Here is a 25851-nt window from a genome sequence, read left to right as displayed (position 1 = left end):
TTTCTCCAATGGGAATCCTCTGTGTATCATTGTGGCTTCAAACACGTTCCCAGCACAGATCCAGGCAAAACAATAAGCCCTTGTCAGTGTTTTTAATCCGGTTGTTTAGGTAAGATAATACTGAAGTGTGTCGTTGTAAAAGGACTTTCTCATATGTTTGAAATACCTAAACAGCCCTCCCTTAACTTGCAGTGTCTCGCCTGATTTATTTTTATTCATGAGGTCACAGTCAATCATCTTTTGTTTGTTGACTGGCTCCTCATTGCTTTCATAAAACAGTGATAAAGGGCGCCTTAAAGTCATTTTATTTGTCTCCAAAACCACAACCTAAAGTCTCCCACATGATCCTGGATGTTTCTGAGGCTATTACCCCCCAGAGAGAACCGAAACAGCCTTTCCTTTCTCTGTAGGAGTGCCTGTGTTGGATTTAGAAACAGCACTTGTAAATCCGTCACGGGGAACACTCAACTGGACCGGGTAAGTCTTAGTCGGTCTTTCCTTTTGCTGCTGCTGGCGTTTAATCACGGGGGAGACGGTCACCTGATCGGAGGGGCAGACAATAGCATCATGTGAGCCCGCTAAAAGGCCAAATCTGTCCAGGCATGGAAAACCCCACTCATGAAGAGCATTTGAACGCAGCGTGATAGAGCGCACACAGAAGAGCTGTAAGGAGTTTGAGGAGGTAGTTATTAAAGTTAGAAGAGGAACCAAAATCTCCCCAAACTTTAGCAATGCAGGGATTTATGGATAAACTATTTCAAATTGAAACCTGTTTAAAGTTTCCTGTTTTTTTTTTCTTTGTTCCCTTGATAATGTATTGTGATAGTGATTCAATAACAACTTCTAGAAGTGCAATAAGTCAATGTTTTGCCCACATAGAAGGTTTAGCTCTGCGTGTACAAGAATCTGCTGTACAAGATGATGACAAAAAAAAACATTTACGGAGAAATGAAGTCCTCTCAAGAGGGTCCAATTTAAGACACGAGTGGAAAACTAGTTTACAGCCAGAAAGACTGTGTAGGCCATAAGACTTTCAATAGCAAACACAGATAGCCTTTACCACAACATTTTGTCATTCAAAGTTTCTTCCAATATTTCAGATGCAAAGTCAGAAATAGTGACATCACTTTGCAAGAAGAAATGGAGAGACTTTGTTGCTGCCCTACACACCTATTGTATCAGGCAGTAAGTCAGTACATTGAAGAAGAAAGGGTAAGATACACCGTTTTGGAAAGAAATGTCCAAATCATCTTCATCTCATGACGGAAAATCCTTTCATCAGACCAACGTCAAGCATATTATTTTGAATATTGTCTCCACATTTGGACACCTTTTACAAAGACAGTCTCTTAGTTCCTTCGTTCATATACGCTGAGAGGGAAGATGTTGAACTCTGACAGTTTTAGTTTCATGTGGATAGCTCCAGCCATTACAGAGATATTATCCAGAAACCAAGTTAGAATTTCAGCATTTTGACATTGACTTTGATGTCTTGTGAACACAACTTAATGGCCGTTTTTTCGCCAAAATATCTGTAGCCATCAACAATCTTCCATCCATTGTGCCCTCTCCCATTTGCAGACACAACTAATGAGTTTTCCTCTTAAGCAGTCACCTGTACCACACGTTTCACGATTAGCTTCGTCAGCGGCTAATCTTTTACTGGCAACAGGAGAAATGTAGAAATCCTGACAAGAACCAGGAAATATATTATATCAGTGCTCTGGTCTCTGCACTGGCTTCCTGTCACTCAGAGAATAGAATTTAAAACAGCTCTGCTTGTGTACAAGTCTTTTCATGGTTTAGCGCCCAAGTACATCTCTGACATGTTAGAGCCTTATGAACCATCTCGGGCCCTGAGAACTTCAGGGAGGGGCCTCCTGGTGGTTCCCAGAGTCAGGACGAAACACGGTGAGGCTGCATTTCAGTTTCATGCAGCAAAAATCTGGAACAGTCTTCATGAGGATGTGAGACAGGCCTCAGCTCAGACTCAGGCTGAAAACAGTTCTTTTACCTGATCATATGACAACTAAATACACTCAATCCACTGAATGCACTCACCAACAAGTCCCCCACCCACACCCTCCCTCCCTCCCTCCCTCCCTCCCTCCCTCCCTCCCTCCAGGACCTAGACCTATCGATTTGATCTGTTTTCTTGTCCTTTTATGCAACTGTGAAGCACTATGAATTGTGCTCTACAAATAAACTTGCCTTGCCTTGCCTTGGAGGGGACTGGATTACCATGTACGACGGCTTAAGATATTTGCCGCACTTGAATCAAGAACACTTCATCTTATTTTTGGTGGAATTGAATGTTTTCAAGTGCAAAAATATTACATTCCGAGACTCAAATCAAGGTCGACATTTCTATAAAATCGAGCCTATTTTTAGAGAAAAGAGTGCAGTGATGATGTCATGGGTAAATGATTTTAATATTTATGACCCTGTGCTCGTCTGTGTATTGGATCAAATTAAACCTGGCCAAATTTGCCTCTGCTGCAGTTTGGCCTGACTTTATGTAATGATCGGGGAGTGCATTTTTTTTTTCTGCATGCCCTCATTACAGCAGCTTAAGAGCAGTTAGAATGAAAAATGAAAGTTACCCCCCCTCCCTCCTCTTCCTCCTCCCTCCCGCCCGCCTCTCGCCAAGCCCCGACATAATGGCGCGACAGCTGCCTTTTTGACGTGTCACCGCGGCTTCGGCTCAAAGCGGCACAGCGGCATGAATCTGTGTCTTTAGCGGGATTAAAAAGGGGTCACCTCCTCGTGCAGCGGTGTGCCTTTTCTGACGGCATGCAAAACGGGGATGGATTTGATCAAACTCTATGGGAGTGGCACAGTTTATGTGCTTCACATCGTTTTACTTAAGTACTGCACTGAAGCTGCAAAGTGAAAAGTCTATTTGTCCATGTCTTTGGTTCATTTGAGAAGCCTAATAATCACATCCAGAACAGTAGGTGGCGCTATGTAGCTGTACTGTCAAATGCCACTGACTCTCCACAAGGACGAGGGTTTGTCCCCATTGTATTGCTGTACATTATGATGTCATTTTTGTGTTTTTAAAGCTGTAAAGTCTTTTTTTCTAACACTTAAACAGATTTGCACTTTCTACTTAAAATACTTCAGTACTTTCACTTAAAGGTACATTATGCAACTTTTTATGCAGAATAAAAACTTGATATTTGTGTTTAATTTACCTTTTTGTGACCCAATGGCAGCTAGGATGGCACCTTTACATTCCATCACGCTGGCCTCTATAACGCTCCAGGATCAATTGTTTTGTACATTTTCTAGTGAGCAGCTCCGTCAGCAGTGAAAACCTGCCAGAAACTCTAAAAACAATTGATCCTCGACCATCATAGAGGCCACTATCATGGAAAGTAAAAAGAAAAAAATATATATATACTGTATATAAATCACATAAAAAGTTCCATAATGCACCTTCAAATAAAAATGTGAGTTACCTTTACTTATATTGGAGTACTCCATGACCAGTGGCATCTGTACTTTTACTCCAGTAATGAAGTCAAGTTCTTTATCAATCACCTGAACTATGACTGTAAACTTTCCACTGCCAATGTGGACTTTTTGATATTTTGATGCAGTATTTTATATTCTGCACTACCCATTGTATATATTATCCTTTGTATATATAAAATACCTCAAGTTGCTATTACTTGACTGCACTTTTTCCAGTCTCTTTGCACCTGCTATTACTTGACTGCACATTTTCCAGTCTATTCGCACCCCCTGAGTGTTCTGAAAACCTGAGTGCCGGTTTGAATTCGGGCTCCTGAAAGTGCAAACTCGTATTGTGTCCAGGCCTATGTCTGAACGCCAAAGTAATGAGAGCGAGACCTTTTACCCTTCCAAAAGTTGTTCCTCAACTTCATCTATCCCGCTTTATCATACGTATACTGTGTACACGATCCAACCTAATGCCTTCTCTTTATGTGTGTTCTCCCGCAGGTCACAGCATGGTGGTGGAGGAGGAGGGCGACGTCGAGCACTGGGGCCGGCGGCTCATGGCGTCAGACCTGGACAACGACACGCTGTCCAAGAACTGCTCCCAGCCAGGTCTGGACCGTACAACTCTCTCTCTACTTACAACACACACAGCTCATGTCCAGCATTTATAGCGTCAATGGTTTGATGAACGGGTAAACCTCGATCTCTGGGGGTAGTGTCTGAGGAGGCTGATCCCCGCCCCCTCTGGGTGAAAACAAGGGCAGAATGAATAAGGACATCTCGGATTGTTTGTTTGTTCTGGGGATTCCAAGCCAGTGTCAGACCCACAGGGAAAACTACATCAGTTCACTGTCAGAAGACCATCGGCAGAAATTTTATTTTGAGTTGAAATATATAAGAATTAGTTTCGTTTATCGCTGCTATCAGTCAATGGTCATTATTGGGAAACGGCTCCACCTGGTGGCCATATATCATGCCCTTTGTAACTTCTTAACAATTACACATTAGCCTGACCAACAGCAGCAGTAGATTAGCTGCTTTTATTTAAGAACAATATATTTGTATCCTTTTCATATTTAACAAATCAATTTTTTTCTGATGTAAATTGGAAGTTCAGTCGATCTCTGCCCATTCATTTCAATAGACACAAGCTTCCCTTTCACCCAAACGGGGCGCTAACCTTCTCAGTGACGTCGACGTTGCTCCCATTGAAGGGGCAGAGGGAGTTGTCTGTAAAACGGCACGATGGAGTGGCAAAATGATGATGATGAAGTGGAAAGTGCATTTCTGAGTGAGAGGAGGAAGGAATGGAGCTGAAATACAATTGAAATGCTGTTTTCAGGCCTACTTCTTCATCAGGCCATAGATCAATCCAGCACTCTGTTCAAATGGATCTGCCTGTACTCGCGGGCCGCGGCAGTGGAAGGACAGGTGAGAGAAGAGGGAGATGCCGACTCAGTCAGTGTCCGCTGATACGAAGAATTACATTATGTAGAAAAGTACACTTGAAAAAATGAAGCTCGTGACACTCAAAGGGCTCTTAACCGATTAACCGGTTCACTGTTTCTAATTACATGACCGGTTAACTCTGAACATCCCTAGTGTTGGGTTTGTAAGTTCTCGCTTTGCCTGCTTTAGTTTCTTCAGGTTCTCTGGTTTCTTTTACCGTCCAAAAACATGTACAATAGAGACATCTGAGTCATGCAGCATGAGGCTGGTTCCTGAGGCCCATATCTCTCCCTGCACATGTTTGCGGTGTCTTGAAGTCAGAAAGTCAATGAAAATGCAGCACAGGGTTCCCTACATCCCTTTAAAACAAGCCAAGATACAACATTCATGGGTGTATGTGTGTGTGATTAAAGACTAAAGACCAAAGTCCATTCCCAGTGGTTTTCTTTTGGATTTCGCTGCGTCCTTTGGTCTCTATACTGCCGGCCTCTTGCTGTTATAAGCACTGTTAAGGCTATTAAAAGGGCGGCGTATCGATCGCGCTGCTGCGTCTTGTCGGTGCACACATAGGAGACTCTGCTGGACTGTGTCTGGATCGGGGACAACTGCTGACACAAGAGTCCGGGCCGCACATGAATGCCCAGCTCGGAGCGCAGTGTGTCATCTTACCTCACGCTAAACTGAAGGCGAGACTGCCCGAAGCAACGGCATACACCCACCCCAAACACACATGACGTCAGCGCGAGTTAGCCCGTGGTCAAGATGGCTGTTGTGGTGTCAGGAAGTTGCAGACAAATACACGTGGGATGTAGTTTTCAGTAAGTGACAGTGAAAGCACACATGGGGGTTTCATTTGTTTACTCACATTCTGGTGTATAAAGAAGCTTTAAAAATGGCAACGTATTACCTATTTTCCTTTCTAGGCAAGACACTGCAGGTGAATAGCGAAAAAAACTTCCTCTCTAGATTACTAATATACATATGAGGAAAAATGGTAGCCACAGTATTGCATGCTATTATATACTAGTATGTCAACAAAAAACTTGCTAACAATAATCATTTAGGCTATTATTTCAAAATCTTCTTAAATATATGTAAGTATGTAGGTTAGATTTAGAATTATTTAAACAAATATCTTTTGTCATCTAATATGTTCATCAAGCCAAATTAATCTTTAGGAGTAGAAGTAGGAGTAGTACTAAGAGTGGCAGTAAGAATAGCAGTGGGAGTGTAGTACGAGTAGTCGTAGTAGCAGTAGTAGTAGCTTTAGGGGCAAGAGTTGCAGTAGCAGTCAAAGTAGGAGTAGCGGTAGGACTAGCAGTAGGGTCGATGAAGGAGGAGCAGTAGCAGTAGGAGTCGATGTAGCAGTAGGAGTAGCTGTAGCTGTAGGAGTCGATGTAGGAGTCGATGTAGGAGTCGCAATAGATGTAGCAGTAGCAGGACGAGTAGATGTAGGAGGAGCAGTCGATGTTAGCAGTAGGAGTAGTAGTTGGTGTAGGAGTAGGACTAGATGTAGCAGTAGGAGTAGTAGTTGGTGTAGGAGTAGGACTGGATGTAGCAGTAGGAGTAGCAGTAGATGTAGAAGTCGACGTAGGAGGAGCAGTAGATGTAGCAATAGATGTAGCAGTAGCAGGATGAGTAGATGTAGGAGGAGCAGTTGATGTAGCAGTAGGAGTAGTAGTTGGTGTAGGAGTAGGACTAGATGTAGCAGTGGGAGTAGTAGTTGGTGTAGGAGTAGGACTAGATGTAGCAGTAGGAGTAGTAGTTGGTGTAGGAGTAGGACTAGATGTAGCAGTAGGAGTAGAACCGTGCGGGCCAATGATCCAGAGTCATTTGAATCTCATGCTTCCGTCCCAGCTCTTCACACAGTGATCCTGCACAGTCGGGTAATGGCTTTTACTATTGATGTTTGACAAACAGGATGAGTCCAGCGGCCGTGTTACACACTCGTTTAAAGCGTTAGAGTTTGGGCTTTTCTTCACATCGCCACAGACGCAGCACACTGACTTTTACTTACATGGCCGAGCTGGTAATCCTTTTGGAATTAGCCCCAAAATGAGACCCAGCCCTGCTATTTCACAAGGAAAAAAGGGAGCTTCATTTGTAACCTTGAAGTTTTAGGTTCCTCAATATTGATTTGTTATGTTTTAGCATTTGAAATAATGACTGTGTAAAGACAAACTGTATGGAGTGAGAGAAATGGAACACTATAAAACAGTAACAATAAGCCTTTACTTGGAGATAAGGACTTGCATGTCTGTATGGTGTGGAGGCGGAGCCTACATGAAAACGGCTTTTCTCTCTGTGGGCACACCGCTTGCATCCAGTGAGCCAAGGCGCTCCACGTGGAAGTTCGGGTTATGTCAAGGAGTCCATATATTTGAAGTAGTGCGTACGTAACTGCTGATCCAAGAGTCTAAAGTACTTTAACAAGTGAAATCAGCAGAATATGCCTCTTTTAAAGTGCTAATGGAAGGAATGCCAGATTACTCGATTAGGAACTGAAGTTTTCCCCCTAATCCAGAGAGATTACGCTTTTTCGCATGTCTTCCACGTCAGAGCTGCTGTTAACTTGGCATTCTTTCCACACTCTCCTGGCGGCTTTAGCCCGGCACGGTTACGCACTCGAAGGAAAAGCTGGTCATATGAATGCTTCTGTGAGGCATGAAGGCCATACAATACGTAAGTGTAAGTGTCTAAACCAGTGGATTGAAATTAGTGGGTTGGAACTCAAAAGTCGATAACACAATTCTTTTCAATAGGTCTGTGCCTTTGACAAAACGGTTGTTTAAATAGTTTTGTATGGCTTTTGAACAGCTTTGAACGCAAAAGTCTGAAAAGAAATTGAAACAAACAAAAAACAGTTTTCAGCCTGAGTACCACCTAAAATCCTGTTTAATTTAGCAGTTTCTTCTTTTACGGCGTCTTCGTTCTGTATTTCCTGGACACACTCACGTCATTGTTAAAACCCAAAACCCTCCTCCATCATTATATCGTTTCAAAGTGCGTTTATCAGGCCGTGCTGAGGCTGTAAACCACGGCGTGAATCGAAACAGTTCCTTTTTAATAAGTTATTCCCACAGATGCCAGCAGGTGGAGCCACAGTTAAGGTCTTCACCAGCACTAGCGCCTACATTTCACTGTTACTTTTCCATTCTTACAGAGACATCATTTCAAATTATAAAACGGGAAATATCAATGCCAAGGTACCAAAATAATGTTATATGCAGGATATGTCCACTTTAAAACAAAGGTCATTCATTAAAAAAGTCATGATAAAAAAATAAAATAATAATAATCAATGGAAAAGGAGGACAACACGTTCCCAGTTTTTCCTGTGCATTTTCGTATGTTGTCACTTCTTAAGATAAGATAATCTTATATTGATCTCACAATGGAGAAATTCACTTGTAATATTCGACTCTCAAGAAAAACACTAAGGGTGCGCAAATAGACTGGAGAAGTGCAAACTGTTAAATAAATAGAGGTATCTTATGTACAATGGGTAATAACAAAAAATAAAAATACAATTTAAATTCTTTGTGAGCGGAAGAGGTTGCAGCAGCAGTTGTAGAAGCTGTTAGCCATACTGAAAACACACACTCCTCGATGTCAATAAGTTCAATGACAGAGATGAAGAAGCCCTGCAAAGATGCAAAGATACAAAAAACATAAACACAACATAAATATTTGGTGGAGACATAATATAAACTAACTAAAATAATTGTAACAAAATATAAGGACTTACAGGTGTAAAGTGAACAGCTTGATAAAGCATAAACATGTTCACGACAGCCAACAAAACCGAGCAGGTCCTACCACTCACTCCCAATACTCTAGTGTAGGGATGCACCGATAGCGATACCAGTATTGGGCCGATACCACATGCTAACTCGCGGCTAACAGTTCTGGTGATCCTTGCGCCGTTTTATGCTCAGGGGCTTATTCATCTGAAAAACTAACCCAGCAACTAAAAAGTCCTCAGAAAATCTAAAACAAAGAGATACAGCATGTTTATATTGAGCGAAAATGAGCTGAAGCAAATTGCTGTAGCTACTGGATAAGTTGCTATAAACACACGAGAAAATCCACACAGAGCTGAAGTAAAGGCAAAAAGAGACCATTTAGCTGCAGTAATAAGTAACATCTCAATACTATTGTTAAATAAAAATAGATAAATGAATAAAGAACAAGCATAGATGAGCTTTTCTGTCTATGGTGGACAGTGCAATAACATTTTTAAATGATATTGAATGAAATAAAATGGCATCTGTTCAATTTTGATGTAACTTCTCTTAAAAGTCTAGACAACTTTACTCAAGGAAATGAGTAAATGAACTAATAACTAACCAATCTGCTGTGAAAATGTCAGTCTATAAACCGTCTATTCACTTCAAAAAGTATGTTGAAGAAAATGCCTTGTACTCGTATCGGTATTCGGTATCGGCAAGTACTTAAAGGAATAGGCCACCGTTTTTACATACTGAGATATGTTCTTATCTAACCTTAGACGAGTTAATATATACCCGTCTGGTCTTTGTCCGTGCGCTCTGTCACGTAAACGGAGCACATACGCAGCCTCTCCCACATGTCACATAGCTCCAAAAAAGCTCACGATAGAAGCTACCAAGCTCTTCCACGTGTTCCCTATTTAAATAAAGTTACGTGAAGTGTTTTCATGCAAAGTATATTTACACAGAAATGTAACATGTCGATTTTATAATCAGATAAAAAGGGGTACTATATTGTGAGGCGTAATGATACAGGAGCACAACGTCCGCGCAGTAACTCCTAAAGACTTCCCCCGCTCACTTCCGTCAATAGAAGCTGCGTGACTTGTAGAGAGCCTTTTACAACAAGCAGAAAATATATTTTGGGAAAGTGCTTGCGCATTCCTACCTCATGGTAGAGGTCCTGAGTCCTGTGTCGTCGTCCGGGGTGAGTTGGAAATCTGTGAAACATTACTACACTATATACTTTCTGCTTGTTATCACAGCCCGGCACGATGCACGTAAAAGGCATTGTTCACAAGTTATCCACGCTTCAACTGTTCTCTGCTAGCTCTCTACAAGTCACGCAGCTTCTATTGACGAAGTGAGCGGGGGAAGTCTTTAGGAGTTACTGCGCGGACGTTGTGCTCCTCGTATCATTACGCCTCACAAAATAGTGCCCCTTTTCATCTCCTTATAAAATCAACATGCTACATTTCTGTGTAAATATACTTGGCATGAAAACACTTCACGTAACTTTATTTAAATAGGGAACTCGTGGAAGAGCTTGGTAGCTTCTATCGTGAGCTTTTTTGGAGCCATATGACATGTGGGAGAGGCTGCGTATGTGCTCCGTTTGCGTGACAGAGCGCATGGACAAAGACCAGACGGGGATATATTAACTGGTCTAAGGTTAGGTAAGAACATATCTCAGTATGTAAAAACGGTGGCCTATTCCTTCAAATCAAAGTACTCGTATCGGTTTTAGAAAAAGTAATATCCGTGCATCCCTACTCTAGAGGCCCCTAGTGGCCGGAGCAAACCTCTTCAATTCCATTTCTTCTCTGCTACAAACAAGCTACTTGCTAGCCACGAAGAAATCGGTGCGAACACAGGTATAGGGACAGATATGGCTGAACTCTTTTCAAACTGTATCCTCTTCTAGATTAAACACATTTTTGGATCCAAGCGCAAAATTTGGCATGAACATCGCCTGTAAGATCTCATGTGTATGTGTGGATGTCTCGCAGTGATTCCTAATAGGCAGGACGTTGCATTAGTTACCACGGCCTGACCCAAAACTGCCATAGTACTGCGGAAACCCCCCGGAGTTCTTGGATCTCCCGGGTGTAGCCCCTCACTGCGCCTGTACGCGGGGTGCTCACACGGGGAGTGATTATCTCAGGCTCTTCTGCGGAGGTTTATGCTGATTGGGGAAGAGCCTTGTTGTTCTGGTGGTTGTTTGTGGGCTACAGATCACGCAGAAAGACTCCGAGGACCCTTAGTAGTAGGGGAAGTAGGAGTTTAGATGCACTGATGATGAATTATGGATGGACGTCCATGGGTCTGGGCCCAAGCGTTGATAATTAGGGCCGGGCGAGAGTGGGTGGGTTTGAACTTTAATTGGAGGGCTTATAGTAGGAGTGTCAGTGTTTGGTACTTTTAAAAGTAACTAGCTAAGATACGGCATTAATCCTCTGGAAACTTGTGTGTTACTGCACTACTTTATTGTGAACATTGATTCACTTATTTTTACAGACTTTTTGATGGATAGATAATGACACTGAATGATGACAACAAGCCTTTAATCATAGATCTATTAAAATATCAGCCTTTATTCATTCGTGTTGCGAGCAGGTTTGTGTGTATGTGCTCTGCTTTAGCGAGAAGAGAAATCTTTTACCGCACACTACAACGAATGACATCATCGTCGTGTCTCTGGGATTGTGACTTTTCCCATAAAACAGCAGTTGCCTTTCTCTTTTAATCTGTTCACTCGGATGCTCATCAACACATCCAAACTTTCCCTCAGGTTCTCCATGTTGGTCTGTCTAACGGGCCGTGCTTCCGCTTTCTGTAACATTGTAGTTTGTTTTCCCTTTTGCACTTTTTAAATGGATAAATGCAGCATTTGAGTCGGAGAAATGCTTTGATGCATTTAATACATTTGTTAAGTGATGATGTCATCACTCTATTTCCAGTTCTAACTGAACTTTAGTCCTATTCACTCTAATGGGATTTGGCTGATTTGAACCTGCTGTAGAGCCGACTACAGGCTCTTTCTAAAGATCTGATCACACAGAAATATCACACTTACTATGGATCTGGAAGTCTTTTCTGCGTGATGTCACATTGAACAAACGTAAATATTGCTTAAACGCTGACATAAATGTACTGTTGAACATATGTTGCCCTTAGTTTGGCTTCATTACGCTGGTTCAAAACTTGGAAAACACCACATGTTGTGGGACTAGAATTACCTGTGGGCCTCAGCATTTTCAGAGTTACCCAAGGTAAAAATTTGAATTTTTACTTTCCATATTACTGACGTGGCAGATTTGCACAGGCAGAAACTCCAAGGATGTCAATCATTTTTACTTTTTACCTGAGGTCCCTCGGTTATTCTAATCCTGTGCAAATAGGGCTTCAGAGACCCCTGCGTTACCAATAATGAACATCTATATATAGCCTTTATTTGTCTATCCTGTTTCCCGACGTGAAAGCTCCGAGGCATCAACATCCGTAATAAGCAATGAAACAGCCGATGAACATATTGGTCTGTACAGAGAGTTTGCCAACTTGGAGAGTGAAGCACAGAGATTACAAGCAAAATAAGGTGACGAGCTTCTTTGACGTAATCGCGCTCACCGAAACCTCCGATGTTGTAAAGTCGGACAGTCCCCCAAGCAGCAATTTAGCCAAGTATCTTATTTTAACCTTTAGAAATGCTATATTCCATCTTAATATTTCAATCTATACTGGTCATTTTGAGATCTTGAGCCGTACCACATTATTGTAGTTTAACAGAAATGGTTATGAGCGGTTATGTTTCTGTTGGTTTGATTACTGATTACAGTGAATATGAAACTGCTCCATGGATGTACAGTACACTCTGCAGAGGAGACGAGGAGGTGAACTTGTGCTTCGGATCTGACTGGACTTTAGTCGTGATGCTCTCAGTGACCGGACCACTCCTGTTAGACAGAATGGAGGCTGTTTGCTTGATGCTTTTCTCCGTGTCACTTTCAGCACAGGTTTTTGCTGTAAAAGCCATAATAACATCAGCAGATGATGCGGAACAGACACAACGCTCGCGCTGTGACGTCGAGAGTATGACAATAGAAAAAAACCTTTGAAACAGTTTCACTCTGGGACATTACTGCAGAGTTCAGTGATGATCGTTTACAAACCACCAAAACGCTGGCTTCATTTACGTGTTCGGAGGCTCAGCTTCTCTTTGTGCGCGTGGAGATATTTGATTCTTAGCCAGGGATCTGCGAGAGCCAATTCTCCCCGAAAATACCAATCTGTGAAGAGTGTGTGTGCTTATGTGTGTCTGCTGTGAAAATGAGGACTAAACCAGCGCTAAACTAAATTGGGTTTAAACGAGTAATGACTGTGGATTAGACTACGAAAGCATGTCCAAACCAGGAATAAACCAGGACTTTACCAGATCATCTTTTGTCAAAAATCCACAAAAGCAGGGTTAAAGAAGCGCATATGGCTTTGGAACCATGTGTTGTCCATGTCTGTTAGGTCATGGGGAGACTTTTACACAAGCAGAACTCCGTTTAAAGGAATAGGCCACCGTTTTTACATACTGAGATATGTTCTTACCTTAGCTTTGACAAGTTCTATAGGACCTGTCTGGTCTTCCCCGTGCCTTCAATCACGTAAACACAGCGCAGACGGCGTTAGCATTTAGCCTCTCCCTCTCTCCTCTATAGCTCCAAAACAGGTCAAGATAGAAGCTACCAAGCTCTTCCACGTTTTCCCTATTTAAATATGGTTACGTGAAGTGATACACTACAAAGTATAACTACACAAAATTAAACAATGTGGATTTTCTAAGCGGATAAAAGGGGGGACTATATTGTAAGGCGTAATAATACCAGGAGTAGTTCGAAATCCGCGCAGTAATCTTCACTTTACTGCGCAGTAATCTTCACTTTACTGTGCGGATGCCAAACTACTCCTGTTATTACTATGCCTTACATTATAGTTCCCTCTTTTATCCGCTTAGAAAATCCACATTGTTTAATTTTGTGTTATTATACTTTGTAGTGGAACACTTCACGTAACCATATTTAAATAGGGAAAACGTGGAAGAGCTTGGTAGCTTCTATCTTGACCTGTCTTGGAGCTATAGAGGAGAGGGGGAGAGGCTAAATGCTAACGCCGTCTGCGCTGTGTTTACGTGATTGAAGGCACGGGTGAAGATCAGACAGGTCCTAAAGAACTCGTCAAAGCTAAGGTAAGAACATATCTCAGTATGTAAAAACGGTGGCCTATTCCTTTAAGTCTATTCTTGTAGGTAGCAGGAAGCCATTGCCGAGAACCAAGCACAGAACTAATATAGTCTAGTGAAACAATGGCTAAAAAGGTTATTGAGAAACTGCAAACCAGACTACAGGTTTTTCCAATCCTTTACAAAGAAGTGTAGTCTGGATTTTGCGTCATCTCCGTGAGTTCTGAAGGGGGAGTGAATCACAGAAATGCGTGGTCTGTCCAACTGGCGGCTTACTGTGTCGAACAGGTGAACTACGACAATTTTTTTCATTCGAGTGCCGTGTTACAAATTTGCACCTCTGATTGGAGCGATTTAAAGCATAATGGGTAAGGATTGGCTTCAGAGCAGAAAGCAGGAGGGGTGTGTGCTGTCCAGGCTACTAGACAACTGCATGACGAGGAGGTTTTTGCACTCAGAAAAGTCTCAAATCACAACACGGTTAACTTTTTATAGACTTTATAAACTGCTTCAATATCTTGCCTGGCCCCAGACCTGTTTCCGTTGCCAGATATGGAAAAGCCTATTTGCAGTAATTAGCCGTGGGGGTTTAGCAGTTGTAGTGGAAAAGTCGGGAGTTTAGCCTGGCTCTGCGCTGGCCTTTAATCTGGTGCATTTTGATTTCGCCGGTCTCCAATATGACGCTAATCTCCTCAGCCGTTTGCACATGCTCCCTGTTCAAAAGGCACGGCATGGAACGCTTTTACACACCGCTCTGCGTCTGCGGTATTTGGCGAGAAAAGGGGTTTAGGGGCTGAAGAATTTCACACAGAGATATGTTTGTCATTTTCATTGTTCGGGCCTTTCTTGCATGCATTTGCGCAGCAGGCCTTGTAGTTCGGACAGGGCAATACATCGCTAAATTATTGTTATTGCAACATGAGGTTACGCAATCGCTATATGGAAACGAGCAACTCTTCATCTGACTAAGACTGATCAACCTTTAAAGCTTAAAGTGTTGAAAAGGCTTGTGTAGTGTCACGGTATCGTTATCACACTGTGCCGGACGATTTTCTTCCTCACATCGTGCAGCCCTCGTCCCGGGTTCGATTGAAGACTGTTTGAATTTGCGTGTTTGCCTTGTGACTCCAGATTTGCCTTCACCAATGGAATGCAGGGTAATCCTTCAAACTCGTATACTACGCACAACAAAAAGCCTAAAAATCCTTTTTTACTGAGGTGGTTAGCGGCCAATCTAAAACAAATTGCGATCTGTGTTCTTGTGATGTTCTCGTGGTATTCGGTGTCTTTTTAGTTAAATGCAGACACTTTCCTTACTCACAGTGAAGTGAGAACTTTCAGAAGATGTTTAAACGGCGATACGCAGATAGGAAGTGCATAGAAATTGGGATCAAATCGGAATTGTGATCTCGGCCAAAGAAAATGTATGGATTTTTTTTCCCTTGCTTTATCGCCCACTCCTCATTCACATGATGTATCAAAAATATTTCTGTTCATAATTTTTTTTTTTTTTTAATCCATTTACGCCGATAAAGAGACCCATTCAGAGCAGTTCTATGCTCACCTTGTGGACATCACAGTATCCTGGTTGTTTGGATAAGACAGTAATGACGAAGGCAGGGGCTGTTTAGGATTCCCCCTGCAGGCAGCAGTGGGAATGGCAAAGTGAGGAAAAAGTGCTTTCAGTTTCTTTTAAAAGGAACAGGCCACGGTTTTTACATACTGTGGTATGTTCTTACCTGAGCTTGGACGAGTTGATGCGTACCTGTCCGGTCTTTGTGTGTGTCCGTGAAAGAGCTTGGTAGCTTCCAACTTCACCCCGTTTGGAGCTATAGGAATATGCTGGTAGAGGCCAAATGCTAACAACATCTTTGGCACAAAGACCAGACATGTACACATCAACTCGTCTAAGCTCAGGTAAGAACATGTTTCAGTATGTAAAAACCGTGGCCTGTTCCTTTTTAAAAGAAACTGAAAGCACTTTTTCCCCACTTTGCCACTCCCACTGCTGCCTGCAGGGGGAATCCTAAACAGCCCCTGCCTTCGTCATTACTGTCTTATCCAAACAAAGACATGATTTCACATTATACAACGTAAAATATCAGTTCAGTTTATCTACCCATTTGCAGTATGAAAACCACATTGGGAAAAAAGTGCAATGAGCTGAAAAAACACTGTCAACGTACAAAAGGACATTACACGACATAAAAACAAACAAATGCCACATCAGAAACTGCACAATAAAAAGTCCATAGAAAAAATGTAAGTGCTTTTGTTTAAAGTGATTACAGCTTGGGGAAAGAAACTGTTAAGATGGCGATCAGCAGAACATTTAAGAGAGCGATACCTTCTCCCTGAGGGAAGCATCTCAAAAAATGGCCCTAGCAGCTGGGCCTGAGGCGTCATGAACCATTTGTAAAGCTCGATTTAAGAGTCAAGCTTTATATGTGGCTTTCAGGAGCAGAAAAGTGCAGCCAATGGTCCTGCTGGCTGAGGGAACCACTTTGTTCAACATCGTCTTCTCTTTCAGAATGAGATTGAATGAGACCACAAAGTAATACAACTGATTAGGACACTCTCAATTAAACAATAGTAAAATATTTTTTTAAATATTGGTAGTAAAGCTCCAATTCAATTCATGAGAAAGAGTCACACCCAACAATTTACATTCATCAGCAATCTTCACCTCAGAATCATAGATAGTAATAGGCAACTATTTTAAAGCTGAAAAATAATGATTTTCAGCCTCAATAGTGCATGAAATATCCACTTTAAGCCCATATCAGTTATATATCTATTTAAATTGAATAACTTTTTCATGCATGTATCTGTATTTTGGCAACAATAACTTAAAATAGTAGTTTTTAAATGAATATGCTGCCATTTTTAAGCGCCAAATTCTGTGTATTTCCGTCATTTTATTTTTTGGGTGGATTGTTGTGGACAAACTCCAAACTAAGGTAGGAGTCCGAATCTGGCCGCGGTTGAGAAAGTTGAAGCTTTGCGAGCGGCCGGCGGACACTTGGCTCGGGACTGGGAGGAGGTAAATCTGCCAGAGCGCGCCGTGGAAAAGGCAGGAAGGCTTTTTATTTTTTTATTTTTATTTTTTAAAGAGAATTACAACAAACGGATTATGCCGCAGCGCATTATGGAAACTGACCCCGCTCCTCCATGCCAACAGAGGGAGGAACGAGCGGGGGAAGGCGCCGCACCTGCAGAGGGGAATGCAAACCTGACCTCTTTGCATGTATTTACTTAAAATGCAGATTCAGCTCTTCTGCAAATCTCGCTATAGGGCCGCATATACCGCTAAATAAGCCTGTTGCCGGATTATATGGCACTGTGGCAGAGCAGTTGGCACTCTCGCCTCGCAGTAAAGCAGGTATCTATTCCTGGACAGTGTGGGGCCTTTCTGTGTACAGTTTGCACAGTTTGGGGACAATAAGAGTGGGCGAGAACATTCACTATTCAAAAAGTCGTCAATATTGTTTATTGTTTATTATCTCCCCTAACGTTTCATGCAAGAGTAAAAAATAGACCAAACTCACCCTTTTGCGATGCTTGTTTTATGACGTTTTGTTGATCAGCACTTCATAGATTTCTCACAACATGGCGGGGCTCCCTCGTCTTTCCCGACCAGGATGACACTGTAATCCAGATATGGGCATTTCCTGTTTTGGGGACATTTTGGGACAGTTGTGGCCATAAGAAGGAAAAATAGAAACCGTAATCTACAGCAAAATGTTCAAATTGATGACATGAGGAAAAACATTTATTGCAAGTTTTCTATCATTTTCTGTTTTCATATAAATAGAAGTCATTCCAAAATTGCATTGGTTGCATTGATTATAAACTTTGATTCTGGCGAAGATTCACCAAACATCCATCAGAGACAGTCACAGAAAACACTATTCTGGCTGATAGTCGCCGAATCCCAGAAAGAAATTCCAACTTCTGGCAGTGGCCTCTTCTTTAGGAAGGTTCTGTACCTTAATACAGTGACATTAGCGTTAGCTAAGAAAAAGAACAGGCGTGTCCAGAGTATGTTAGAAAGAGCTCCTTCTTGACAACTGTCAGTGCAAACATGACATCTGTTCAGATGCGTTTGTTTTCTCTGCAGGGGCAGTGCGAATGCATTTTTTTTCTTCTTACAACAGAAATACAACAGTCGGGCTCTTCCTGTTTGACACTATGACGTAAAAAACGTCAGAGTGTCAGAACTCAGTGGTTTTCCAGGAGAGGGCGGAGCAGCTGCTCAGACAGCAGGATTCAGGAGGATTGCTGAGAACCACTCTGGAGGTGTTTTTGATAAAGAAATAGCATAACAACATGGTTAAAAGCTCCATAAAGTCAATTTTGCATGATATAGGACCTTTAATATTTTCACTATCATAGTAAAAGGGCATGGATCCTTCCTGAACTCAGTGTATCTAAATTTCAATCCCATAACGAAGATGCCCATAGTGTCCCATAAACATCCCTGCGTATGTTTAATTGGCCATAGGTCTCTGCACGCTCTCCGCGGTACGTGCTCCACATACAGACGCTCGCGCCGCAGATGTGCACACTTAGCCACTGAACCACTAACCTGCCTCTTTAATTCCTCCTGCTCGCACACACACCATATGCAATCCTCCCGGGGGGGGGGGTACAGCGCGCTATGTATAGGGCCAGTATTGCATGTCCTGTCCGCGGGGGAGATGGTGCAGGTGAGCGCTTTGGTTTGGAAGCGTGAAGCGTGCGACGGTACATGTGAGTGAAACATGGAAGCGGCTGAACAATGCTGTAAAGCCCTGTAGGCTTGTCAAGAGTTGGCGTCGTGCATGCTGATTCGGCGGATAGCTGTTATGCAAGATGCTCTTCTTCACATTTTTTATTCAGGTTTGGGACTGGGTCAAACCACCAGGGATGTATCACACATTTAGCAGCTCCCCGTGTGTCTCTGTGAATCATTTATTTGGGTGCATCTCTTTTATTTTTTTGTGCTGCGATTCCGTCTGCCACTGCATTTACACTGAGGTTTTGATGATTGCAGGCCTTTGCGGGGTAATTGGGGCCAAAATGGGGCCCGTGAGACACCATAAATTGGTCCAAATGCTGCATTTGGGAGAACACCCTTAGGTCATACTGTACACCACATGCAGAATTATGAGAGGCAAGTGAAAAGTTGTTTGACTTTTTCACTGAAAGCCTGTTGGACTGAAGAGCAGCAGTGCCATGAGAGGGAGGTGCGGCTGAAGGAGCTCCGCCGTCTATTATTATTCACTCCTTTTATGCAGCTTCTTTTTGTCAGCCAAATTGGCCAACAAAAGAGATCGAGCAGACTCCTGATTTGTCATCCAGTGGGAGGAAAAAGTGAGTAGAATTTCTCCTGTGAATGTTTACATGTCATTGTTTGGGTGGTGTTAGTTTAAGCACCACAGAAATGTAATGTAAGAAATTCCGAAGGGTGTGCTCACTTTTTCCTCCCACTGTATGTACTGTAAGATTCTGCATTTTCATACAAATTATTGATGAATAAGAATTAAGCCTGTAAAGCCCCAGTGGCATCGAAGGATGGGTCAAATGCAGAGGACACATTTGCCTAGGGGGCGATAAAGTACACCTTAAAATCATGATCAAATAATTTCAAATAACTTTTTATTTTACATTTTACTTTAAATTAACAGTTAAGAGAAATGTTTCTTGGAAAGCTTCTGAACTGGTTCGGAAGCCCAGTGGTTCCCAACCTGGGGGAAGCCTGGGATTGCAGGTGGGGGCCCAGAGCTTTGCCTGCTCAGAGAGTCAGGTCATAAATGATGTTAGTTGAGCAAAGTAAATGGTTTAAAGTCATTAAATATGACCGAGTAAGGACTACACATGCATTAAAGACTATTATTTTCATGTTTGGATGCAATTGTGGGGCCACAGTTTTGGACTGGGGGTCGGCCCGCAGGGGGGGCTTCAAGGATAAAAGGTCGGGAACCACTGCTCTAGACCATGGACGTCTTAAAAGATCTGGAAAGGGTATACAGCCCCCTAGTGGCCTCTCTATGGTACTGCAGAAGGAAATAGGATAGTTAGGATGTCTACCATAGAGCGGACGCATTAAACAAATCGCTCGAGTGCGACTCGCTTCTTGGAAATTAACAAAACTTTTAGCGTCATGGGCTTTTTCTCCGTACAACTCTTAAGCAAAACGTTTTTATGACCTAGCCTAGCTCCGCTTTGGCCCCGCTCGAGCTTTCCCACGTGCTGGTTGGTCAGATTCGATCACATGATGCGGGCGCATGCTTCACCTCGGCGTGTCCCCTCAGTGGACCCAATACCACAAAAAACCAACACCAATGACCACTGAAAGAAATACGACGCCATCTTTGATACCCAGATCCAGAAGCACCAGAACGTGCACACTTTACCCGTTATCTCCAACTTGTGTCAATCCTGCGAACCTCTTAAACTGTTGTTGCTTGTCTTGTCAGGAACCATATCCGAGCACAGACCGTTGCAACCAGGTCGTGCTGTATTTAAAAGGAGAGTCCCCACTCGTCATATCAGTGCCATGTTTACAAGTGGCCAGGCCCTGTCCACTGAAGCGGGATAAGGACCCTAACAGGATGGTAATGACCCAGAGGAATACTGCCGGGGTCTGAGTGAGCGGGGCCGCGAGTGTCAGTGCCGCGACTTGTGACGGGCAGAATAACCAGGCGCACTGCCAAAACATCCCTCTCCTGTCAGCGCAGTATGAAAAATGACAGCGTTCTCTCCAATGTAATTACAGCTGTTATTTCACATTTACCCGCTGTATTGGACGTGCGCGCCGCATAATGTGATTGGTTTGTTGGACCGCTGCACCTTCTCATGCTTCTCTGGAGGCTTCTTGCAGGTTTAGTGATTCCTTTGACCTCGGGATTCGGACAGCAGTTTGAAGAAATGTTTCCCAACACACCCGAACGCAACACCAAAATAACGTTCACAAATCTGATTTATTTTACCAGAACCAGGAATGTGTCCTTCTCAGGAGAGCCCTGCCTCCAGAGGGAACCCTATTGTACATGTTTTTAGTGTTGCTGTTCACATTTATTTTTTTGGAACTGTATTCACGCCCTTCCCTTCTACTCTCAGGAACTGGAACAGCGTTGTGGGGATAAGCCAGCAGATTTGGATTTAGGGGTCAAAGGGCTCCCTCCTTCTACACCACAAAAAGTCAACTAGAAAAAAGGAACATTTTCAGGAAATAAGTCAGTTTGCCACTCATTTATTTTTTGGACTCGAATTAGGATAAAAAAATTGTTCAAAATTGGAAAAAATATTGAAGTGGACATATCAAGGACATGGGGTTTAGACTCAAAAGCATTATTTTGGCCCCTCAGCTTTGGTATTTTACGTTTTAGAATTTGAAATGATGTCTCTGTATGACTAAATAGTACACACACACGACAGTAACACACGACACAGTAATACAGTGGCTTGTGCTTCATAGCAATAAGGTCCCGGGTTCAACTCCCACCTGGGGCTTCTCTGTGTGGAGTTTACATGTTCTCCGGTTTCCCCTGCCACTAAAAACATGTACAATAGGCCAGGATGAATGATGTGTGTGAATGCATGGAGGTGGTCAGATGTGTGCTGTCGAGACAGTGCGTCGGTCGGTCCCCCCAGGGGAAACTGAAGCTACAAAGGTATAGATTATCACCACCAAGGATGGAGTGAATGTACAATTGTCTCATGTAAAGCGCTTTTGTGACCGTGTCTGTTGAAGGCGCTATATAAATAAAGTCCTGTCCTTCCTTTCCTTTGAACTGATATAATGTGTCATCATGGGCTTTAAAAATGTGGGGGACAGATTAGATTAGATCGGATTAGATTTAACGTAACCTTGGTGGAAATTTGTCTTTGGTTCACCGTCACAAAATCACATAGTCACAATAGACAAGACAGACAGTATCAAAGACAATAAGTTAATGATAAAAACAATTAAAAAGAATTGTGCTGCGTACTCCACTAGCGCTTATTCAGCAGGTTTATTGCATTAGGCACAAATGAGCCCTTGTACACCGTCTTTGTAGCGAAAGGTGCTCTGTATCGGCGCCCAGAGGCATCAGACTAAACTCATCAAACAAAGGATGCTCTGAGTCACTGACGATGGATTTGGCCGCTCTACACAGAGCTGTTTGACATGTTAAAGGAACAGGCCACCGTTTTCCCACACTGAGATATGTTCTTACCTGAGCTTCGATGAGTTGATGCATACCTGTCTCGTCTTTGTGTCCGTGAAAGAGCGCGGTAGCGTCCAACTTCACCCCCATTTGGAGCTAGGCCCAATGCTAACATATCTCAGTATGTAAAAACGGTGGCCTGTTCCTTTTAAAAACATGACAAATGTATCCAAGAAGTCCAGAATGAAGACCTGACTCCGTAGAAGTAGAATCAGCTAAATTAGACAAGATAAACCCAGGGATTACTCAAAATTGTGTGAATGTGATAAAATACTACTCCAGGTCTGAGTTACAGCTTGGTATGACTCTAATAGAGTTCGGGAATGTGATGTCATATCGCTGAGCATTATAGGATTAGCATTAGGACAAATTGACCTATCCCTAGATGTATCAAATTGTGCAAGAACTTGAGAACTTCAGATGATTAGATTTTCGTTACGTTTTGGAGTTTTGTCCATAGCGCCCGAAGATCCCCGTCTACAGTAGTTCAGTACTAACAGGACAGCTTAGATTTCCTGTCAGGTTTGTCTTTGTCAGATATCACGACGATGACAGTCAAAGAGGACATTTGGCCTCTGCCCCTTAAAGTGCGGTCCATCTCTCCCTAGGACAACAGACGGCCCAACACTGAGCCGCATTACGCAACACGCCATTATGTCGGCCATATTAACAGATTATAATATAAAGAACACTGTAGGGCGAATACGTCATTAAACATGGATTACACGCTGGTCTATAAAGTACTTACAGGATGGAGTAGCTAATTGGCAGGTGAATGTCGAGGGAATGGCAAGCGAAATCAGTAAAAATCTGTTTAACGAAGAGATTTTAAAGAAACTGTTCTGAGTTTGTTGACCTTTTGTCCTCAGTCAGGTTCTTCCAGAGCGGTTCAGTTCGCTCTGGGATGTATGGAGATAAACATTCTCAAGTACAGCATGGAGCCAAGGCCCATTTAGAGCTTTGAAAGTCTTCCACTGACTCTTCAAATCAATTCCAGTCCATATGGAGAGCCAGTGGAAGGACGCGAGAAAAAACGCTTCAAAGTGCAGCGATACGCAGTCCTACTTTGTGATCATTGATTTATTTGTTTTATGAATTATTTAAGATGAACATATGGGAAAACCAGGATTGAGCCCGGTCTAAACGAAGACTCTGAATAAAATTGTGATGGGATTCAGTTCAGCAAAAAAGAGAGAGAACCATTTGGGAGAACAAACCATTCTACTGTCTAAAGCACATAAAACAAACCATCAAGCGCAGGAGATAAAAGTACATTTTAGGTATACATTTTATTTTTTGATCCAAACACACACGCATAGGCCTCACAAAACATGGGCTACTTTTTTAGAAAAACTGTGTCTGATTGACTCCAGACCATATCTCCGCAAGTCCAAAATGACACTGGGATGTCCTTGACTACGTTTACATGTCAGTATTCTGGTTTCTGAATAACCCGTTTACATGCAAGAAACAAGAGTTTCTATGTCCATGGTCATTGTAGTCAGTTGGGAATATCACGATCCAAACTGCGACGCACGGAAAATTTACGACGAACATCATGACGCAAATACACGTAATTTCCTCTTCTTATTTCTGTATCCAAAGACAAGCACAGCAGCAGCAGCACGGGGGATAATGAACAGTCCAGGTCCGATAGCAGTCGCCTTTGTTGTAGATCTCTCCATCTCAGTGCTTTCTACCACCAACAAAAGACATTATATTCATGTCTTTTACCACACTAATAAAGTATTGCCTGGGCTTTCAGTTCAAAAGAAGAACCGTCTGGGTTCACGATTTGGCCCACATCGGTCCAATCACGCACCAAGAGACGGAAGCCGTCACCTGTCACCACCAAGCACACTTCCAAAACATGAACTCCAAAAAGAACTGCTCTTTTGGCCGTTTTAAACCATTTGGAAAATATAAGATCCCTAAAACCGGAGCAAGAAACGGTTTTAGGAAAGGCTTCCTGCCGCTTGTTACTGCGACGTATCTAGCGTTGCTCTGATTGGTTGATGTCGTCTGTCAATCACGCCCAGCGGAGAATTGTTGAGGTGATGCTTGCTCCAAGACTATATGTCTTTGAAATATCTATGAAAAAGCATGTGGTTTGGCAGGCCAGTAAAAATGAAGTAATCAGTTTCCTCCTCGCTCTGTAAGTGTGGTGCTGTGCTGCATCTGTGTCTGTATTTCCGGTAGTCTAAAAGTTCTATGCAAGTACTCCCTGTACTCAGAAGAACAATATTCCTTAAAGGAACAGGCCACCGTTTTTCCATACTGAGATATGTTCTTACCTGAGCTTAGATGAGTTGATACTTACCTGTCTGGTCTTTGTGCCCGTGGAAGAGCTTGGTCGCTTCTAACTTCACCCCATTTGGAGCTATAGGAATACATTGGGAGAGGCCGAATCCTAACAACATCTTTGGTCTTTTTGCGTGACTGAGGGCACACAGTTCTTCCATTCTGTGATATGTTCTTAGCTGAGCTTAAACAAGTTGATGCCTGTATGGTCTTTTGTGCGTGCCCGTGAAAGAGCTTGATCACCTCTAACTTCACCCTAACCCACCCAACTTCAGGTAAGAACATATCTCAGGATGGAAAAACGGTCGCCTGTTCCTTTGAATATTCCTTTTTGAAGGGGATATTCCGTTATACATGTACATGTTGTGTTGTATATTCGTGTTAATAAAGGAGTAATCCAGGGGTCATGGCAATGTGCAACCGGGTTATTGCTAATATTCCGTTAAAAGTTATTGAGTACATGTAAACGTGGTCAGTCAGCCGCCCTTATTTGTTGCCAAAGCCATTTGTTTGCTTGCGGTCACGTGTTGTTAGCGGGTAGCGTCACTCCTGGGAGGTAGAAGTTCACTCGATAAACACTCCACGTAGAGCGCATGGGATAGCCCAGAGCTTTTTTACAATCGGAGGTAAAAAAAAAACACATGAACAGTAGTTATTTACACGGAATCACTCAGTCACATCAGCAACACAAGCACCCGCTCTCTGCTGGCGTTTGCTCTGCCCTTTAAGTGTAGTTGATGCCAGCGCTGGCCAGATGCAATTGCTGGTACAGCGGTGAGTATGGATTTTTCCAGGCCAGGGACAAACGTGCAGCTCATGTGTGTGAGAGCCAGCCCTCGATTCAAAGAGTTGGCTCTTTGTAACGATGTGTTCACACGATCCAACCCATCACTAGATTGTACCAACAATGTCACAGGCTAAGCCAGGTCTGTCCAAGACTAAACCAGGTCCAGGCCAAACGTAGATTTAATCTGAATACAGTACCATAACGGGGTGTCCCAAAAAAAAAAATATTGTAGAGTGTGTTGTGTCTGTCACTATGATTTATGTTTTCTTTTGGTTACAAATTAAGTAATTTTAGCCTCCTTGACATTAAAGTAGTGCTAAGTAATATGTTTACCTTAATAAATCCTTTTCGTAGTCCCTCTGAGTAATACAAGTGTTAATGGGATGATTGGGGTTTTTTTCACCCCCCTGGTGGCCAGAAACCCACATGGTGCTCCAACCCAGAGTCACCAATATACACCAATGGAATCAACAAGAAGAAGCTAACAGGCAAACGGGCAAAGCTAACTGTGGGCTAGCACCACTTAAACAGTCAAGTTTGAGTCAAAAACATTATCTCCATTAATCCATAATTTGATGTACAATATCCCTCTGTCCCTTTGTCTTTTCTGTCAGCGTAGTATTTACTCTCACGGACAATTAATGAGTAAATAAACGCAACACTCTATGACACCTGCAGTGGCGCTTATGGCCT

The 25851-nt window shown here is 42.7% G+C and overlaps 1 protein-coding gene across 8 annotated transcripts in view; it reads left to right on the top strand.

Moving 5' to 3' along the window:
* Positions 1 to 25851, top strand: part of slc24a4b (solute carrier family 24 member 4b) — a 96950-nt gene that overhangs the window by 24481 nt on the left and 46618 nt on the right. For all 8 annotated transcript variants that reach the window (XM_079572735.1, XM_079572734.1, XM_079572731.1 and 5 more), the window contains exon 2: positions 3970 to 4077. In XM_079572735.1, coding sequence (XP_079428861.1) covers positions 3970 to 4077 — 108 coding nt within the window. The remainder of the gene's footprint in view (positions 1 to 3969; positions 4078 to 25851) is intronic.

The sequence above is a fragment of the Gobius niger genome (genome assembly GCF_951799975.1).
Source record: "Gobius niger genome assembly, chromosome: 15".
NCBI classification, from domain to species: Eukaryota; Metazoa; Chordata; class Actinopteri; order Gobiiformes; family Gobiidae; genus Gobius; species Gobius niger.
The sequence above is the reverse complement of the archived record's forward strand: the minus strand, read 5'-3'. Positions and strand labels throughout refer to the sequence as shown.